This window comes from Cherax quadricarinatus, chromosome 81, assembly GCF_038502225.1.
Source record: "Cherax quadricarinatus isolate ZL_2023a chromosome 81, ASM3850222v1, whole genome shotgun sequence".
Taxonomy (NCBI): domain Eukaryota; kingdom Metazoa; phylum Arthropoda; class Malacostraca; order Decapoda; family Parastacidae; genus Cherax; species Cherax quadricarinatus.
In genome coordinates, this window is record NC_091372.1 from 8,726,388 (window position 1) to 8,747,915 (window position 21,528).

The 21,528-nt window shown below is 40.9% G+C and overlaps 1 protein-coding gene across 7 annotated transcripts in view; it reads right to left on the reverse strand.

Annotated features, from left to right (window-relative positions):
• Positions 1-6,271: 6,271 nt before the first annotated feature.
• Positions 6,272-21,528, reverse strand: part of LOC128699865 (tetraspanin-2A) — an 83,906-nt gene continuing 68,649 nt past the window's right edge. For all 7 annotated transcript variants that reach the window (XM_070102334.1, XM_070102332.1, XM_070102330.1 and 4 more), the window contains exons 4-7: positions 15,576-15,755; positions 14,714-14,791; positions 12,315-12,422; positions 6,272-7,483 (exon numbers count right to left, since the gene is read on the reverse strand). In XM_070102334.1, coding sequence (XP_069958435.1) covers positions 7,421-7,483; positions 12,315-12,422; positions 14,714-14,791; positions 15,576-15,755 — 429 coding nt within the window. In that variant the 3' untranslated portion in view covers positions 6,272-7,420. The remainder of the gene's footprint in view (positions 7,484-12,314; positions 12,423-14,713; positions 14,792-15,575; positions 15,756-21,528) is intronic.

The following is a 21,528-nucleotide window of genomic DNA, read 5'->3' on the forward strand; positions in this document are numbered from 1 at the left end:
AATTTCAATGCTTTATATTGTTTTAAATAATTTGTACAATATTCACTTTAGGTACAAGAAGAAATAGGTGAAATAGCACTTTATTTTTCTTATTAAATACAGTATGTAAATATAAAACTTAGAATTTAAACTTACGAAGAGTAGAAAATATTATCTACAGTCAAACCATGGAATTTACATATTTTGTAATCTGTATGACTTATGGATAGTTTAATTCATTCTTTCAAATGTGGTCATATTTTCTGTGCTCAATCTATTTTTCTCCATGTATTTGTGTGTCATTATTAAGATTAGAGCAAAATTTACAGATACATGACCATAACAAATGGAACTTTTTTGAAATGTAGTCTTGTGCAAAATACAAAACAATGAAAATTTAAATTACAAGATAGTTTCTAGGAATGTAAACATTGCATATTCTTGGGTTTAACTGTGTATAATGAAAAAAATGTGCTAAACCTAAATGGGGTCATACATCTGTACTGTATTTATACAATGCCTTTAAACACTGGGCATTTCAAGGGAGAGGGAGTAACTTGACGGTCATCACAGACATACCTCATTAATACGGCGCTCACTTTACAGCACTTTGCTAATACATCTCTTTTCAATTTATATTCATATTATTTTTGGCTCTTGCCTTGCTCTTAAAGTGGTTTTTCCCAATTTTAATTTTATTTATTAATTTTACTTTTGTATCATTTTTTAGGCCTAGTGCTATTGCACACTTAATAAGTTATAGTAAACATGCTTTTAGGCATTTATATGCGCTGCAAAGTGGAAAAAAAGGCTGTGATTTGCATTACGATGGATGTCTGTATTAGTGATGTATGCCTGTACAGGAGAGGCCCCACTTGTACAGCAGGTTGGGTTCTGGGCTATTGCTGTAAAGTGAAACAGCCTTTTTCAGTTTCAAATGCATACAAAGCCTGATAACATGTTTACATACATATTAGGCGAGCAATATAGCTAGGCCTAAAAAATGCATATACAGCATACACATCTTAAAATATTTTCACCCTTAGCTTACGGTGAATGGTAAATATATTGTAGGAAGTCTGATTAGCAAAATGCTGTAAGCGAAGCGTTGTGAAGTGGGGCTCCCCCTGTATTAAAGAAAGAAGTTCCCCTGCCTTTGCTCAGATCAAGCTTGATTATTTCCCATTCCTCAAGCTGTGTATGACCCTTACAAGTTTAACACTTCTTAATGAGCATAATAGTAATTTAACTTTTGCTGTCTAATTTAATGTAGAAATAAACAAATTTCTTTGTGTCCATTGGATATAACTTCTAAATTGCTAAACATAAAATGTTTAGAATAGCTAAATATTGAGGTATCTAACAAAAACATTAGATTTTTGTTTTCTTGGATCAAACCTGATTTCCTCTCATTCCCCTTGCATTGTATGATCGCTATGGGTTTAAAGCTTCTTAAAAATTATAATTTTTAGTGGAAATGAAGTTTAAGGTACAGTATATCCTAGTTTATTGCTAACTTGAACATTTTGTAACATTAATTAATATGAAAAGCTAGTACTGTGCACAATACAGCCTCTCCTCACTTAACCCCTTTGAGGGTTTTCGTCGTACTAGTACGTCTTACGCGTAGGGGTTTTTGTCGTACTAGTACGCATAAATTCTAGCGGCCTCAAATCTCACAGGAAAAGGCTGATAAGCCTAGATGTGAGAGAATGGGTCTGTGTGGTGGGTGTGCGCAGTAGGAAAAAAATCTGGGACCCAGTGGTGCATTGTGGGAATGCCATCATAGTACACAATTTCCACCGTGCCCTGTGGTAAGAAGTTCCTCACTCCTCGGCGAATTGGGACACTTTTGTTCCCCAGTGACAGTTCTAATACAGATGGAAGTGACAGTGAAGATGAGTTTCAAGGTTCTGGTGAGGTTTTGACCGAAACTAATGACCATAATATGGGTAATAGTGAGGAAAACCCAGACAACCCACAGCCTTCCACCTCTGGTGCTGGGCCGTCGTTCAGTTGTACCAGAATCAAAGAGGAAACTCCTATTTCCCAAAATCCCAGACTCAGATGTGAGCATTGGTGATGATAATGATAGTGATTATGAACTACAAGCTCTTCAAACTTGTTCCAAGAATGGAGGAGGAGGAGGAGGAGGAGGCAGAGGAGGAGGAGGCAAGAGGAGGAGGAGGCAAGAGGAGGAGGAGGCAAGAGGAGGAGGAGGCAAGAGGAGGAGGAGGAGGAGGAGGAGGAGGAGGAGGAAGAAGAAGAGGAGGAGGAGGAGGAAGAAGAGGAGGAGGAGGAAGAGGAGGAGGAGGAAGAAGAAGAATACGTAATGATAACAATAATACATAATAATAATACATAATAATAATAATACATAATAATAATAATAATAATAATAATAATAATAATAATAATAATAATACATAATAATAATAATAGGTAATAATAATAATATGTAATAATAAATGTTCACCCATGACAGTAACAAGATAAGGGGAGATAACATCTGATAAGTGCTGACGTTTGATGAGGGTAAATGAGGGTAGAGCTGATGCCAAAAGATGAGATGAACATCGCCCTCCCTTTGTTTTTGCTGGTATACTAACATTTCTGTCTGTCTATTTGCCTGTCTGTCAAGCTCCCTGTCTATCCATCTAGCTCTCTGTCTCAGAGAGCCACAAGACTGCGTCATCACTTTTACTCACATCTTCAAGCAGAGTATAGCACTTTGTCTGGGTTTCTTGGGTTATCCTAGGTAATTTATACCATGTATTCTTGTATTTATGTGTACCTGTGAGACAGAGATAGACAGACAGATAGAATGAGGGAGAAAGATAATTAGATAGAATGGAGGAGGGGAAGCAGCATCCGACCCCATTGTTTTGACAGGCCGAGGGGGAAAGAGTAATGAGCTAATATGTCACTTTGACAGCTGCGGACTCCTTGTAATTTACACTATGGACAAGGAGGAGAAGGAGTAGGGGGAAGAGGAAGAAGAGGAGGAGGAGGAAGAGGAGGAGGAGGAAGAGGAGGAGAAGGAAGAGGAAGAGTAGGAGGAAGAGGAATAAGAGGAAGAGGAGGAGGAAGAGGAATAGTACGAGGAAGATTAGGGGGAAGAGGAGGAAGAGGAAGAAGAGGAGGAGGAGGAAGAGTAGGAGGAAGAGGAAGAAGAGGAGGAGGAGGAAGAGGAGGAGGAGGAGGAAGAGGAAGAGTAGGAGGAAGAGGAAGAGGAGGAAGAGGAAGAGTAGGAAGAGGAAGAGTATGAGGAAGAGTAGGGGGAAGAGGAGGAAGAGGAAGAAGAGGAGGAGGAGGGTGGAACACTAGTACACTGGTACTGGTACACTAACATTTCTGTCTGTCTATTTGTCTGTCTGTCAATCTCCCTGTCTATCTGTCTATCCGTCTAGCTCTCTGTCTCAGAGAGCCACAAGACTGTGTCATCATTTTTACTCACATCTTCAAGCAGAGTATAGCACTTTGTCTGGATTTCTTGGGTTATCCTAGGTAATTTATACTATGTATACTTGTATTTATGTGTACCTGTGAGACAGAGATAGATAGACAGATAGAAAGAGAGAGACAGATTGAAAGAGATAGAATGAGGGAGAAAGATAAAACACCATTGTGTATGACACCATGTTTCAGAGTTCCACAAGCTGCAGAACTAATAGGAATATGTTCAGTGACTGTATATTGGTATATATATTATAGAACAATAATAATAAACAATGTTTTGTATTGTTTGTTTTTGTAAACAAGTTTTGTAAACAATATATTGATAATTATGTTTGTGTGCTTATTGTGTTGTATACAACGAGTGTATATATGTACATTGCACCTTACTTTGGTCTCACAGGCCACATAAGTTATGTGAAAAAATAAAATAGTGAAAAAAACAACAAACCTTCAAATACAAGTAAACTAAAGTTTACCGGGTGAGCGGCAGTCGCCGCTGTTGCCATACGCGGCTCATTTTCTGCAAACTTCATGCATCCATATCTCCGTAAGTATTGATGGTAAATTTTTTTTGTTTATCCTATAATGTTTAGAAAAAAAAACTCTATTTTTTCATAAGAAAAAATAATTTTTTTTTTTTTTGAAATTTGGCCGACCCTGAGAACGAGTTTCGGAGAGGGCCTGTCGACCCTCAAAGGGTTAACGACAGAATTTCGTTCCTAAGACCACGTCGTTAAACAAATTCGTCGCTAAGTGAGGAGTATACGTACTATAATGGTAGTGGGTCTGTCAGCCATCTTTGATATTGTTTTAATGTCACCTATGCACCATTTATAACATTTCTGGTATATTTTCAAATGTTTATAGTGTACTGTATATTGCAATAAACAGAATAGAGGAAATCAGCTCTAATACACATTACAGTGGAACACAGAGTTTTAGCCGCCCTGAGAATTGGCCGCTTCGAGTTTCGACCACTATTTTGGGCTAAATTTTGTCCCGAGTTTAAGCCGTTGCCCTGTGTTTCGGCCAGCATACCAGACCTGTCCGTCTTCTCATGCCTGCGCGGCCTCCCTGCGAAGGTGTCGTGAACCAGTCTAGGTTTGTTTATCCTTGAGTGGACATTACCCTGCATGCTCATCCAAACATTTCACAATAAATTCATTGGGTTTAGTGCTTGTTTATTAATTGTGACTGTGAAATAAGCCACCATGGGGCCCAAGAAACTTCCTAGTTACAGCAGTTGAAGCAAGAGCTTCAACTGGAACAGCATCAGACCACAGCTGAGGAACTTGCTTCAGAGGAGGTAGAAGAAGGAGTGAAGCAGATGCCTTCTTCAGTGATTAAGGACATGTATGGAATGTGGAATAAGTTGCAAAGTTTTGTGGAAAAATACTACCCTGAGAAAGCTGAAACAAGCCATCTCTGCAACATGTTCAGTGACACAACAGTGTCCCATTTTAGGCAAATCTTAGAGATGCCAGAAACAGAGCACTCTTGAAAGTTACTTTGTGTGACAGGGGTTCAGTGACTCAAGCTGGTCCTAGTGGCATTAAAAGACAAAGGGATGTAACCTCAGATAAGGACTTGTTACCTAAAGTCTTTATGGAAGGGGGATTCCCTTTCCAAACAATAAATCCTCCCTCTCTCCTCCCTATCTTCCAGATGCCAGCAAGACTCTTCAATAAAGGTACATAAATGTGATTTTAAATGTTTATGTTTTGTATTATTCATTTAAGTACTATATGTATGTTTTAAGTACTGTACTGTTTAAGTACTATATGTTAAACTATAGTTATTCTTTAAAAAATGTATTTTTTGTGAATATTTTTGTGGGTCTGGAACGGATTAATTGTATTTACATTATTTCTTATGGGAAATATTGCTTCAACTTTTAGCCGTTTCGAGTTTAGGCCTAGCTTCTGGAACAGATTACAGCCAAAACTCGGGGTTCCACCGTATTTAGATATAAATACTGGTCAGAGAGCCCATCGTAAGTCCGAGGCGTTGGTAAATGAGCACGTCGCTAAGTGAGAAGAGGCTGTACTCCATTAATATTGAGGAAAACTAGTGTGATATGAGAAAGGGGAGCTCCAATATCTTGGATCAAGAGATCTTAAGCAGCAACAAAGTACCCTTGCACCTTCTCGCTAGTGAAACCTTGGTACAAAGAGCTTTCAGAATAATACCTTGATGTTGAAGAACTCTTGATAAAACCATTAAAGTTACCCTCCCTGTGAATCAAACCTAACTGGCTTCCATTCCCATATGCTATACAAGCCCTGTGGCTGTAGAATACAGTGACACTTTGGTATAATGAATTAATAGGGAAAACAGGGTGTCCATTTAAACTAAAATATGTTATAGTGAAATATCCAGTGCAGTGGACATAAGAAGGGAAGAACACTGCAGTAGGCCTGTTGGCCCCCACTAGGCAGATCCTTTATAAATCCAACCCACTAACAGAATAAATGCTACCCAAGCAATAAATTGACAATTCTATTTACTCAGGTGCAAGTCCCACTCAAGTCCAACCTCTGTCACTCGTGTATTTATCCAACCTAAATTTGACACTACCCAAGGTTTTAGCTTCGATAACCCTACTAGGCAGACCGTTCCACACATCAGCTACCCTGTTACTAAACCAGTACTTTCCTATATCCTTTCGAAATCTACACTTATCTAATTTAAATCCATTATTGCTGGTTCTCTCTTAGAGGGATATCCTCAAAACCTTATTTATATCCCCTTTGTTGTATGGAAAGCCTGCCAGACACACACTTCTAACAGACAACAATCTCTATACAACAGGCTTTGTCCACTGCTTCAAACATTTATCTGGCCACAATTTATTTTGTCCTTTTTTCCTCTATTGATATGAAGGAAAAATACTGTATAACACACAATTATTAAGGGAAGGATGTTTGATGCATATGGTGATAGAAAATATACAAGTTTCCTTTGTTTACTCAATAGATATGTACCAGATTGTATTAATGTTGGTAGAAATACTGACTATGTTACGTAAAAGGACACAAGTGCAACTAATGTGACATTTTATTGTGGCAATGTTTTGCTCTCCAGGAGCTTTATCAAGCCGTAACGGCTTGATAAAGCTCCTGGAGAGCGAAACTTTGCCACAATAAAATGTCATTAGTTGCACTTGTGTCCTTTTACTCGACATGTACCAGGACCATGGCACTGGTACTCAGTGTCACTAGGCTCTCAGCACTTAATTCTGCACAAGACTTTGATGCATTTTAAGAACAGTACAGACATACTACATTCATCATATACTATCATAAACATAGAATTACTAATAGAACTGGGACATTATGTAAGTGAATTTGTATTAAGTAAATCTAATAAAAAGACACGCAGCGAAAGATCTTTATTTTTTTTAGAAAATTTTTACTTTTTTCAGATTTAACATTTTTGGTATAAAAAGCATTAATTCAGGGTAAAATTACTTATTCTTATTGATTTAAATGAACTTTTATGAACCTCAAGTAGGTGAAATGTCATAATAAATAAGTCTTTTTTTTTTGCTGTACGTGTCCTTTTACCACTTGTTAGCTATGCCATACAGTGAGCCATAACTGGCATAAAGTGAAGGGGAAACCTGTACCAAAAAAATGAGGTTTCAGACTTTAGCAACCCAGTGTCAGTAAACGTCAAGACACTAATTCACTGTGGAAACCGAGAACGAACTAAACATTGTTATTTATAAAGCTCCATACTCTATTGAAGTCCCTATTATAGTTTGTCAGTGTTCTCTTACCTTGCTACTTAAAGAACATATACATAGTTTAACATGTATCGTTGAAAAATTTTGAAGTAATTTCGTTAATTTTGTTTCACTTCTCACCCTTCAAGGAGGGCACCTTAGTGTTGGTGAAGGCTTCTTCTTCCAGTGACTGAGCTGTTCTTGGACATTCCAGTAAATGTTAGTGCTAACGTCTATCCTTGAAAATTTGGTTGCTTATTTTGAGTCGTATTCCTTTATTGCTCGCCACAGGCAGATAGACACAACCATGGAGAAACACTGAAAAGAAAATAGTACATTGTGAAATAATTGAAATGCGTTTGTATAAATTTGATAATTCTTGTGAAAGGCAAGAAAAAAAAAAATGTAAATTAACAGTAAGGTCTAAACAACAAGATCTTTATCTAAGGCCTTCCACTAGCATATGCAGATGACATTATGCAACTTACCGTACACGAAACCACTAATCATTCAGAACACAACGCGAGGTGTACAGAATTAGTATTTGGGAAATCCCGTGGCGTAAAGACAAACATCAATAAACAAAAAATGACTTTCTCAAAAGGACATCCCCCACTACCTGTTGAACTCAGAACTACACTACAAGAACACCTATATGACAAACACTAAATACAGTGGACCCCCGCATAACGATCACCTCCGAATGCGACCAATTATGTAAGTGCGTTTGTACGTGTATGTTTGGGGGTCTGAAATGGACTAATCTACTTCACAATATTCCTTATGGGAACAAATTCGGTCAGTACTGGCACCTGAACATACTTCTGGAGTGAAAAAATATCGTTAACCGGGGGTCCACTGTGCTACTGTCCTTGGAGTTGACCTCTACCCCCAATCTCAGACTACATACTCACATTAATGCCAAGAGAGCTTTGGCTAGTGAAGCTCTTGGGTGACTGGGCTCAAAGGTTCACATCCACAGACACCTATACAAGGCCCTTATGGCCACTCATCAGATGTTCTTTCACTAGTTGCTAAGACTAATGTCCTGAAATTACAGTGACACCGGGTGCTGGTTGTGGTAGGAAGTGACTTCACTACAAGCGAGTTTCTCCAGACCAGGACTGGCACCCAGGCACTGAATGCCTTCTGGAAAGAGCTTAGTGACAGGCTAATACACTGACTGAAAACTAAGACTCATGGACAACATACCTAGACGAAATCATACGACTGCCACACGCCCCTCAAAACCTTTTTCAGTCTTTATAATCCTGCTGCTGCTCCTCTCTATACCTAGTTTCTAAGTAAATCTTCTGCCCTGCCCTCTGCAGGGGTGGACCTTAAAAGATACCCTTTTTTTCTTGCCATCAATACCATGCCCTTCCCCATCTACCTACAACAACATTTGAGAAACAAAGCTTGTGTATGATGCACTAGCACTCTTTACTGCTGAGCCTTTACCACCTGAATCTGGACCACGCTCTGCAGTAGCAAGCATACAGTCAGCACAAGAAGCAACACTTTACTTTCAGCTCTGGCCAACAAATGCCATGCAGCTGGGTCTGGCCCTGGCTCTTTCCCTCACTCCTCAAATCATTCCTCTCCCTCACTTCTCTTCCACAGTCCCACTCTCCCCTCTCACCCTAATGGGTCTTACCTAGGAGTATCCTAACCTATCTAAGGAATCAAACTTCAATACCCATTCCTTGGATCAAACTTGATTGTCTTCCATTCTACCAGGTCCTGTCTGACCTTTCTTCATTTAGAGCTTTACAAAAAACTAAGAAATAATAGGGCCTAAAGATTTTTTTTTTTAACCAGAAGTATAGATGTGATCCAGGGATATAGATATGACCCAGAAGTATAGATGTGATCTAGGTGTATAGATATGACCCAAAGTATAGATGTGATCCAGGGATATAGATATGACCAAGAAGTATAGATATGATCCAGGGGTATAGATATGACCAGAAGTATAGATGTGATCCAGGGGTATAGATATGACCAGAAGTATAGATGTGATCCAGGGGTATAGATATGACCCAGAAATATAGATGTGATCCAGGGGTATAGATATGACCAGAAGTATAGATATACCCAGAAGTATAGATGTGATCCAGGGGTATAGATATGAACCAGAAGTATAGATGTGATCCAGGGGTATAGATATGACCAGAAGTATAGATGTGATCCAGGGGTATAGATATGACCCAGAAATATAGATGTGATCCAGGGATATAGATATGACCCAGAAGTATAGATATACCCAGAAGTATAGATGTGATCCAGGGGTATAGATATGACCAGAAGTATAGATGTGATCCAGGGGTATAGATATGACCCAGAAGTATAGATGTGATCCAGGGGTATAGATATGACCCAGAAGTATAGATGTGATCCAGGGGTATAGATATGACCCAGAAGTATAGATGTGATCCAGGGGTATAGATATGACCCAGAAGTATAGATGTGATCCAGGGGTATAGATATGACCCAGAAGTATAGATGTGATCCAGGGGTATAGATATGACCCAGAAGTATATATGTGATCCAGGGGTATAGATATGACCCAGAAGTATAGATGTGATCCAGGGGTATAGATATGACCCAGAAGTATAGATGTGATCCAGGGGTATAGATATGACCCAGAAGTATAGATGTGATCCAGGGGTATAGATATGACCAGAAGTATAGATGTGATCCAGGGGTATAGATATGACCCAGAAGTATAGATGTGATCCAGGGGTATAGATATGACCCAGAAGTATAGATGTGATCCAGGGGTATAGATATGACCAGAAGTATAGATGTGATCCAGGGGTATAGATATGACCCAGAAGTATAGATGTGATCCAGGGGTATAGATGCAGTTAAGTAATGATGCTAGTGCATGGTACAGTAATAGTAATTTATAGCTCATGTCTGCTGGAGCTCTTCCAGTCCTGCTCATTATTTTTAATCCCCTCTTCAGTTTTTCAAAGAAATAAATTTTTCTATTTCTCACTTTGTGAGATAGGAAAAGCTCTATTTGACCCAGTTGGATTTAGTGCTCTTTTTAAGCACCAACAGCATGTGGTAGAAAGGTGTTGCTTTAGAAGTGACACTAATTTGGGTGCGAAGTACATTGGGCATGGTTAGGGTGCTGGGCTCACACCTGAGAGGACATGAGGTTGAATCCTTTGTATGAAGTAGCATGTATGGGTAAGTCTAACACTGTCTCCCTGTTACCTAGAAGTTATTAGGTACCTGGAAGTTAGTCAAATGTTGTGGGATGCATCCCACAGGAGGAGCTAGAAACGACCTTGATGGAAATAAGACACACTGATCGGCTTTTAGATTATCCTGGGTTAGAACCAAAGTTAATAAACCAAACAAAGTTTCTCTAACTAGTCTGTGATCAGTAGTGCTATTTTAAGAGCATATGCTCAGCACTGCTGACCACTGAATTCTTCTCATGGCTCTTAATGAGGGGACTAAATATCCATTCAATGGAAAAATAAATTTTATGGGCTTTAGAATACAGTGGACCCCCGGTTAACGATATTTTTTTACTCCAGAAGTATGTTCAAGTGCCAGTACTGACCGAATTTGTTCCCATAAGGAATATTGTGAAGTAGATTAGTCCATTTCAAACCCCCAAACATACACGTACAAACTCACTTACATAAATACACTTACATAATTGGTCGCATTCGGAGGTGATCGTTATGCGGGGGTCCACTGTAATTACTATTATGTGAAATAAACATACGGGAGTTATTTACATCAACAAGTACTGGTGGCTCGATCCTCTGTCTCCTAAGTGCCAGACAGACACTACCTGTTTTCATATACATGTTAGTAGGTTTCAGAAACAATTTTGAGGGATAAAAAAAATATGCCTTAGGTGAGCTTTCAGCCTTTTAGAAAAGCAATTAGTGTGATATTTGTCGAGGATTATTATACAATTTTCACAACGTATGAGTCATTAATCATAATATGAGCAGAGGATAACGATAATATGGGGGTAAAAAATTGTGAAGTTTAAGATGCCAGTTCCTTCAAGGTGGTTGCCTTGAACCCAAAGGGCTCTTGATCCAAGGAACTGGATCAAATTAATAAATGCTTGATGTTATTTTGTATATATACTACCTGGAGTATACCTGGAGAGGGTTTCGGGGGCCAATGCTCCTGCTGCCCAGTCTGTGACCAGGCCTCATGGTGGATCAGGGGCCTGATCAACCAGGCTGTTACTGATGGCCACACACAAACTGACATATGAACCACAGCCTGGCTGGTCAGGTACTGACTTTAGGTGCCTGTTCAGCCCCTTCTTGAAGATAGCCAGGGGTCTATTGGTAATCCCCCTTATGTATGCTGGGAGGCAGTTGAACAGTCTTGGGCCCCTGACACTTACTGTGTTGTCTCTTATGCTAGTGGCACCCCTGCTTTTCATTGGGGGAGATGTTGCATCTCCTGCCGAGTCTTTTGTTTGAATAGGGAGTGATTTTCATGTGCAAATTTAGCTCTAGTCCCTCTAGATTTTCCAAGTGTATATAATCATGTCTCTCTCCCACCTGCATTCTAGGAAGTACAGGTTGAGGAACTTCAAGCGTTCCCAGTAAATGAGGTGGTTTATCGCAGTTGTGTGTGCCGAGCAGTGTTTGGGTAGTGGGAGGCAATCAGGTTTAATTTAAGTGGAGGGTGTTTCCTATTCTCTATCAAGAGCCTTCCACTGGTATGAAAGATGTCACCACTGACCAGAGGGTAAGACATCACCACTGACCTGAGGGTAAAATGTCACTACTGACCTGAGGGTAACATGTCACTTCTGACCTGAGGGTAACATGTCACTTCTGACCTGAGGGTAACATGTCACTTCTGACCTGAGGGTAACATGTCACTTCTGACCTGAGGGTAACATGTCACTTCTGACCTGAGGGTAACATGTCACTTCTGAACCATACCCCCGTGTCATTACGATTTCTTTAGTCATGTCACTTCTGACCTGAGGGTAACATGTCACTACTGACCTGGAAGATGACCTGAGGGTAACATGTCACTACTGACCTGAGGGTAACATGTCACTTCTGATCTGAGGGTAACATGTCACTACTGACCTGAGGGTAAGATGTCACTACTGACCTGAGGGTAAGATGTCACTACTGACCTGGAAGAAACATATGCTGATAGAGATGCCAGTGATCCAGCCTGTCAGCACCTCCAGGAACTGGGAGAAGACCTCAGCACACGAGTACTTGTACTGGTTACCAGTCACCTGTCATCACCAGTACCAAGTTAAACATTTAACACATTACTATTATTGCATTACTGTAGTTAGAGTGAAGCTCTGAACTCAGTATTCATAGAGCAATTACAAAAATAAATAATTTCTGGTATCCCCTTTTTCACCAAGGAAGGCGACACTGGCTTTTGATCCAAGAAATGGACATATTCATCCCTTCCTTGGATCAAATGTGTTTTCCAATCCTCAGGATTACCCATACAGGTTTAGTGCTTCTGCTTAATGAAAATAAATACTGTTACAGTACCTCATCTGGGAAATTATATTTGAGGTTTGATCAAACCTAATTACCTTGCAGTTCCTAGGTGCTGTATGACCCTTACGGGTAGAGCACTTCTCCATCATTATTGTAATCTGACTGAGCAAGACTTAAGCGAAGATATTATAATTCATGTTAAATGCTAAACCCACGTGGGTCATTCAGTGCAAGATGTGGTGGAGGCTCGATCCCCTGCCTGCTGAGCGCCAGACAGACACACTACCTATTTAATTATAATCTTAATTTTTAAAGGGGTGGAGTGGTAACCAAGTGGAAGGCCTCGGCCAGATGACCAAAAGCTCCAACTGTGGATCATCACATGACTAAGACCCACATCAGGAAACATTTGTCCTGTTTCCTGACAAACATTCCCTAACTACCTATTTGTAACTCACAAAACTGTAATAATTTCACCCGTACCACAGTACTGGTGAAGTTCGAATCAATGGCAAATGAGTCGTAAAACTCCAGGCCAATGCGTAAACCACTGGGCCAGCTGGCTACAATAAGATACATCCAACTAGGTATATTTATACACCATAGGTTCCTACGGGTTTAGCGCTCCCCCATGATTATAATATACACTATAGGAAGGTTAGCATGGGCCACCACTGTGATAATAAAGGTAAGTTTTTACAGATGACTCTCCTGCCAGCCCCTCAAGGAAGGTTCCTTAATGCTGGTGAGGGGCTCTTGATCTAGGGAATTGGATCTGTGCTTCAATTCCCTGAATTAAGCCTGAATGTGTTCCACTCCCTCCCTCCCACAGACGCTGTATAATCCCTATGGGTTTAGCTCTCTTCCATGAAAATAATCTAGCCAGCTGGCCCAGTGGCTTATGCTCTGGTCTAGAATTTTACAACTCACTTGCCGTGAGACATGATGATCAGCAGTTGAAGAATTGAGACACTTATGCAACATATGGGAATCTTTATTGGAGAAACGTTTCGCCACACAGTGGCTTCATCAGTCCAATACAAAGTAGAAATTGGGTAAGGAGAGTAGAAGTTTGTGGTAATCAGTCCCTCAACCTGGAATCGATGTATTCAGTCCATCACTGATGAAGCCACTGTGTGGCGAAATGTTTCTTCAATAAAGATTCCCATATGTTGCATAAGTGTCTCAATTCTTCAACTTGTCGGTTTTCAAAACCATTCATCACATGATCAGCAGTGTCGAGAATTTCAGCTAGACACAGTTTAATATCTTATTATGCACCCTATACCCATCCTGTGAGTGGTGGTCAAAAGACTGCAGAGGTACATAATGAGTCCAGGGACTGGACTCCAAAGTTATGATAGATGAACAAGTTACAAAGATAATGAACTCCAGGTAGATGTGGACACAATCATGACCAAGTTACAATGCTAGATACACACACAGCACACAGTATTAATACACTTACCGAGTAGATATTTCGGCCACTAGTTGCTTCGTCAATCCATTCCAGCACTGGTTTTTATAAACCCCTGGTAAACAATACATCAGTAACTGTATACAAATAACCCGCACATAGAAGAGAGGAGCTTACCACGACGTTTCGTTCTGACTTGGACCATTTACAAAGTTACACTTTGTGACTTTGTAAATGGTCCAAATCAAACCGAAATGTCATGGTAAGCTCCTCTCTTCTATGTGCGGGTTATTTGTGTATCGTTCCAGTCACAGTATTGTGCCTTTTTTTGTTATTCATCAGTAACTGTACTAAATACCGCACGCATATTTCACTTGTCAGTCGCAATGGTAAAATCCTATTGTGACAAACTTTATGTAAGTTTACCCAGGTACACAAATACAGCTACATAGGTTATCATACATAGCAGCATATGTGTAGATTACCTAACATAACCCAAAAAGAAGTCAAAGTGACTTATTTGCACCTAGATACTTGTGTCTGCATTACCAGTAGTACTCATGACGCATGAAATCATTCCTCATTGGTCTGACTCTCTGATCGCGGGTTCAAGCCCCGCCCGTGGTACGCTTTTCTTTAAGTAGTACTCACCTGGTCACGACAGGTATCCGGGATGGGCATGTGTATGTTAATGTAATCGTCAGCAGAATATCCGCCGCAGCATCCGATCTGTGAAGCAAATGTGGCTGTCATTGTTACACCCTCCAAGGACCTTGATGCTAAGAGTAGAAGCTACCTTCATCTTCATTGTTTCAAAACTTATTGATTCCCATTCCCTGGGCAAAGTATGGCCTTGTGTATATCAATATAATTTATGGGTTATTGAGAAGTTTTGTCCACCATGGACTTCATTTATTCTCACGGATGGAAAAAGTTCTCAAAAACTGCAAAGTGTACCTTATATTGTATGATTCTACCAGTTGTAGTAATTTACCATGAATAAAACACCGTAGTTTAAACAAACTGTTTAATGCTTAATATGGTGAAAGCCATTAAATACAAACTAAGTTCTGACTTGGGTATTGCATATCCAGTAAAGTATACTCTAACATACTGAATGTATCAATCTAACAGTGAAGAGGTGGAGATCAGTTTAACATCTTTATTATGCACCACATATCCATAGTGTGGGTGGTAGTTACACCATACCCATGGTGTGGGTGGTAGTTACACCATACCCATGGTGTGGGTGGTAGTTACACCATACCCATGGTGTGGGTGGTAGTTACACCATACCCATGGTGTGGGTGGTTACATCATACCCATGGTGTGGGTGGTAGTTACATCATACCCATGGTGTGGGTGGTAGTTACATCATACCCATGGTGTGGGTGATAGTTACATCATACCCCTGGTGTGACTACCACCCACACCGTGGGTACGTGATGCAAGCTAAAGACATCCAACCTTAGTAGGATCACCCTCCGACACAAATACATCCAATAATACTCACGTATTCCTGAACAATGTCGACGGACCTCTTAGCCGTCAAGTCCCACTGGTACTGGTTAATTAAACCTTTCATGGTCTCCTGTACGTAGGGATAGAGGTTGGAATCCTCGAGGCCGTTGGCCAACAAGTAGGCTGATGCTGACAGCATGAAGATAAAGTTAATCACAGTCATCACCTTGTACTGGAGTGTTCATGCAGGTAGAAGGGAGAGAAAGTGTTCATCAGTATAATTGGTACAATCTATTGTTCATATATGGCTTAGCGCTTCTTTTTTGATTATAATAATAATAATAATAATAATATTGTTCATATAGGAAGAGTGTTCATTATATTTGGTACAATCTATTGTTCATATAGGTAGCATTCATTATAATTGGTACAATCTATTGTTCATACAGGTAGTGTTCATTATATTTGTTGTAATAATGTTGGTAGAATTACCGACAATATGTAAAGTAAAAGGACACAAGTGCAACTAATGTGACATTTTATTGTGGCAACGTTTCACTCTCCAGGAGCTTTGTCAAGCCGATACAAACAGTATATGGACACAGAGGGTACATATAAAGGCTCAGAGTGAGGTGCAATACTAGTGAGGTACCATATCGATGTTCACAGGTGGTAGTAGTAGTAGTAAGACAATATGGTTGAGCAATTAATTCGTACATGAGTGAAAGGATATAAAAGCTATTACTTGGGTAACATAAAAATAGGTTGGACAAACATAGACTGGAAATGTGCCCTGTGTAGTATAACAGGAGAGACTACGTGATGGCAGGGTTTACTGTTTTCAGGAGGATTCTTGCTAAGACTTCAGAGATGGTGAAGCTGCCGTTGTTTTGTTTAATAGTATTCGAAACAGCGATCAGTGCTGATTCGAAGCACTTGCGTCTGCGGAAATTAGTTTTGATCACTAATTGGGCGTCCCTGAATTTCATGAGATGATTGGTGGAATTTCGGTGTTGTACACAGGCGTTGTTAAGTTATCGTTCCTACATGCGTAAATGTGTTCTTTGAGGCGGGTGTCGAGGTTTCTTGCTGTTTCACCCACATAAATCTTGTCACAGCCTCCACAGGGTATAGTGTAAACTCCTGCATTGACTGGTTCGTGATGCTTGGATTTTGTCCTAGTTAGATCCTTTATTGAAGTGCTAGAAGCGATGGCGACTCTGGTGTTAGCTTGTGAAAGTACTTTTGAGACGTTCAGTGCAACCTGGCTGTTGGGAAGAATTATAACTTTGTTGGGAGTGGTGTTGGTGCGTGGAGAATTAATGATCTGAAGAGCTCTTTTCTTGCAGTCTTTGATGAAAAAAGAAGGAAAATGTAACTCAGTGAATGTTTGGTGAATGTATGTACATTACTCGTCAAGAAACTCAGGACTACAAATTCGGTATTATGCTCTTAAGAAAAACCCGATGATGCCTCTTTTGGTCTTGGTATCTTGACTGGAATAGAAGTGTGCGAGATCATTTTTATTGGTAGGTTTCCGATAAACTTGAAATCTTAGGTTGTTGTCTACATTCACATTAGTAAACCTGAAGTATACCTGGAGAGGGTTTTGGGAGTCGCTGCCTCCGAGGCTCGGTCTGTGACCAGGCCTCGTGGTGGATCAGGGCCTGATCAACCAGGCTGTTACTGCTGGCCGCATGCAAGCTGACATACGAACCACAGCCCGGCTGGTCAGGTACTGAGTTTATGTGCTTGTCCAGGCGCTCCCTTTACAGGCGACGGAAAAGAATAACAGAGCGGCTAAAAGAGGTCAATATATCTGAAATGCGCAGGGAGACACTGGTCAGAGAAATAGCAAGCATCGAACTTAAGCTAAAAGAATCCTTTAGGAGTCAGGAATCGCGGGAAGAACTAAAAGCTATAAATGAAATCGAAAGAAACCCAAAGTATTTCTTCTCCTATGCCAAATCAAAATCGAGAACAACGCCCAGTATTGGGCCCCTACTTAAACAAGATGGGTCCTACACAGATGACAGCAAGGAAATGAGTGAGCTACTCAAGTCCCAATATGACTCAGTTTTTAGCAAGCCGCTAACCAGACTGAGAGTCGAAGATCAAAATGAATTTTTTATGAGAGAGCCACAAAATTTGATTAACACAAGCCTATCCGATGTTATCCTGACGCCAAATGACTTCGAACAGGCGATAAATGACATGCCCATGCACTCTGCCCCAGGGCCAGACTCATGGAACTCTGTGTTCATCAAGAACTGCAAGAAGCCCCTATCACGAGCCTTTTCCATCCTATGGAGAGGGAGCATGGACACGGGGGTCGTCCCTCAGTTACTAAAAACAACAGACATAGCCCCACTCCACAAAGGGGGCAGTAAAGCAACAGCAAAGAACTACAGACCAATAGCACTAACATCCCATATCATAAAAATCTTTGAAAGGGTCCTAAGAAGCAAGATCACCACCGATCTAGAAACCCATCAGTTACACAACCCAGGGCAACATGGGTTTAGAACAGGTCGCTCCTGTCTGTCTCAGCTACTGGATCACTACGACAAGGTCCTAAATGCACTAGAAGACAAAAAGAATGCAGATGTAATATATACAGACTTTGCAAAAGCCTTCGACAAGTGTGACCATGGCGTAATAGCGCACAAAATGCGCGCTAAAGGAATAACAGGAAAAGTCGGTCGATGGATCTATAATTTCCTCACTAACAGAACACAGAGAGTAGTCGTCAACAGAGTAAAGTCCGAGGCAGCTACGGTGAAAAGCTCTGTTCCACAAGGCACAGTACTAGCTCCCATCTTGTTCCTCATCCTCATATCCGACATAGACAAGGATGTCAGCCACAGCACCGTGTCTTCCTTTGCAGATGACACCCGAATCTGCATGACAGTGTCTTCCATTGCAGACACTGCAAGGCTCCAGGCGGACATCAACCAAACTTTCAGTGGGCTGCAGAAAACAATATGAAGTTCAACGATGAGAAATTTCAATTACTCAGATATGGTAAACATGAGGAAATTAAATCTTCATCAGAGTACAAAACAAATTCTGGAAACGAAATAGAGCGAAACACCAACGTCAAAGACCTGGGAGTGATTATGTCGGAGGATCTCACCTTCAAGGACCATAACATTGTATCAATCGCATCTGCTAGAAAAATGACAGGATGGATAATGAGAACCTTCAAAACTAGGGAGGCCAAGCCCATGATGACACTCTTCAGGTCACTTGTTCTATCTAGGCTGGAATATTGCTGCACTCTAACAGCACCTTTCAAGGCAGGTGAAATTGCCGACCTAGAAAATGTACAGAGAACTTTCACGGCGCGCATAACGGAGATAAAACACCTCAATTACTGGGAGCGCTTGAGGTTTCTAAACCTGTATTCCCTGGAACGCAGGAGGGAGAGATACATGATTATATACACCTGGAAAATCCTAGAGGGACTAGTACCGAACTTGCACACGAAAATCACTCACTACGAAAGCAAAAGACTTGGCAGACGATGCACCATCCCCCCAATGAAAAGCAGGGGTGTCACTAGCACGTTAAGAGACCATACAATAAGTGTCAGGGGCCTGAGACTGTTCAACTGCCTCCCAGCACACATAAGGGGGATTACCAACAGACCCCTGGCAGTCTTCAAGCTGGGCCCCTCAAGGAAGGTTCCTTGATGTTGGTGAGGGGCTCTTGATTTAGGGAATTGGATCTGTGCTCCAGTTCCCCAAATTAAGCCTGAATGCCTTCCACATCCCCCCCAGGCGCTGTATAATCCTCCGGGTTTAGCGCTTCCCCCTTGATTGTAATAATAATAATAATTCAAGCTGGCACTGGACAAGCACCTAAAGTCAGTTCCTGATCAGCCGGGCTGTGGCTCGTACGTTGGTTTGCGTGCAGCCAGCAGCAACAGCCTGGTTGATCAGGCGCTGATCCACCAGGAGGCCTGGTCACAGACCGGGCCGCGGGGGCGTTGACCCCCGAAACTCTCTCCAGGTAAACTCCAGGTCTCCAGTGCCTGCTTGAAGACAGTCAGGGGTCTATTGGTAATCCCGCTTATGTATGCTGGGAGGCAGTTGAACAGTCTCTTGCCCCTGACACTTACTGTGTTGTCTCTCAGTACTCGTGGCACCCTTGCTTTTCATCGGCGGATTGTTGCATCTCCTGCCGAGTCTTTTCCTTTCATATGGAGTGATTTTCGTGTGTAAGTTTGGTACTAATCCCTCTAGGATTTTCCAAGTGTATATTATTATTTCTCTCTCCTGCATTCAAGGGAATACAAATCAAGGGACTTCAACCATTCCCAGTAACTAAAGTGTTCAGTATAATTGGTACAACCTACAACCTACTTTGAGATAAAACAATTCACGAAACACTGGCACTTAAGCTCATCAAGACGTTCTGATTCTTTCAGCTTCATGTGACTTATAGCCACAGAAGACAACACTCAATACAGAAGAATCCTGGAATCATCGTTTATCTCTATAACCAACAATTTCAACCAGAACAATGGCTTCTATAACATAGCTGAACCACTCGCCAAGAAACTTCATCGCTATCCCACATAAGAACATAGAACACTGCAGAAGGTCTACAACTTGTCCAATATCCCCTCCTAGCTACCCAAGACTCTATAACCCCACCCGGTAGATCATCAGATGCAGCATTCTCCACCTGACCTCAACATCCTGAACTATAAATACTCCCGTACCTTCCAACCCCAGGTAGATCCGTGTGTGACTTGAAAAAGCCCACTGTGTGGGTGAAACGTTGTCAATAAAGGATCACATTATACTGCATTTGTGTTTATATTTCCATCATGTCAAGTCACAACCGAGACGAGAAAAACAGAAAAAGCTGAGAAGACTATGTAAATATGAGGAAGTCCTACAGCTGTAGGGATTCTTACAGGTTGTTGGGGATGAGGTTTGACCCAAGGAGAAAGATAGCGCCTTATCCTTGGATCAAGACCTCCGAAGAACAATGAATAGTAGTATATAAGGGGTAACCCATTATTATCAGTGTTCAGGACCCACTATTACCAGTGTCCCATAGTTAGGTTGGTAGCACACTCAGGTAACACACTGAGGTCCCCAGTACTGATGGAAACATTAGGAAGTGTTTCATTAAGACACCTGCTATCCATGTTCGCCTAGCAGTAAAATAGGTACCTGGGTGTTAGTCGACTGGTGTGGGTCGCATCCTGGGACAAAACTGACCTAATTTGTGTGAAATGCTCAGCATAACAAGGGACTTTCTATATAGTAGTATGTCACTGATGTCAGCTATGGTCTGTATACCTTGTACATGTACTGGTAGAAATAAAGATTATTATTATTTAAGTCTCGGAAATGATCCAGAACTGACCACCATCAATGACTTATCTCCTTTTGGGGTAAATTGTTTTTTACTGATGTCAAGATACTGGTTTCCTTTCTTCTCATGAAATTGAAAAATGTTGTGCCTGAACTTAATGCTGTGTCCATGGGCTTCTTTTTAAAAATGTCCATGGTTCTTTTAAAATGCATTAATATTTCCCAGCATGAGAGCATCCAGCACACTCAACCCTTAAACTGTCTAAACGTAGATCTAGGTCGACGTGCGTAGCGCTCCGGCCTCGATTTTAATTGTAAGAGGAAAATATTGGTTAATAAATCTGTATCTTGAGGGTCAGAGGGACCCCATACCAATACATAAATAAGAAACTCGAAACTGATGACGTTACTGTCCTACTCTGTGTCACTAGTTAATAATGCAAGTCGGACCGAAACGTTGTGATAAGTTAAGAGTCTCCACTGCGCGAGTTATTTGTATATGGTCCCTGAAGTCTTAACAATATCCCCTAAACATAATACTAGCACAGTAAACTCTTATAAATCTCCTATATGTAGTGAGACTTTTTATAAATTGGAAAAAATCAACCAAAATTGGGCATCACGAAGGCCTCTCCACACACTACCCAGTTTTAAATGTAATTCTCTCCCCCC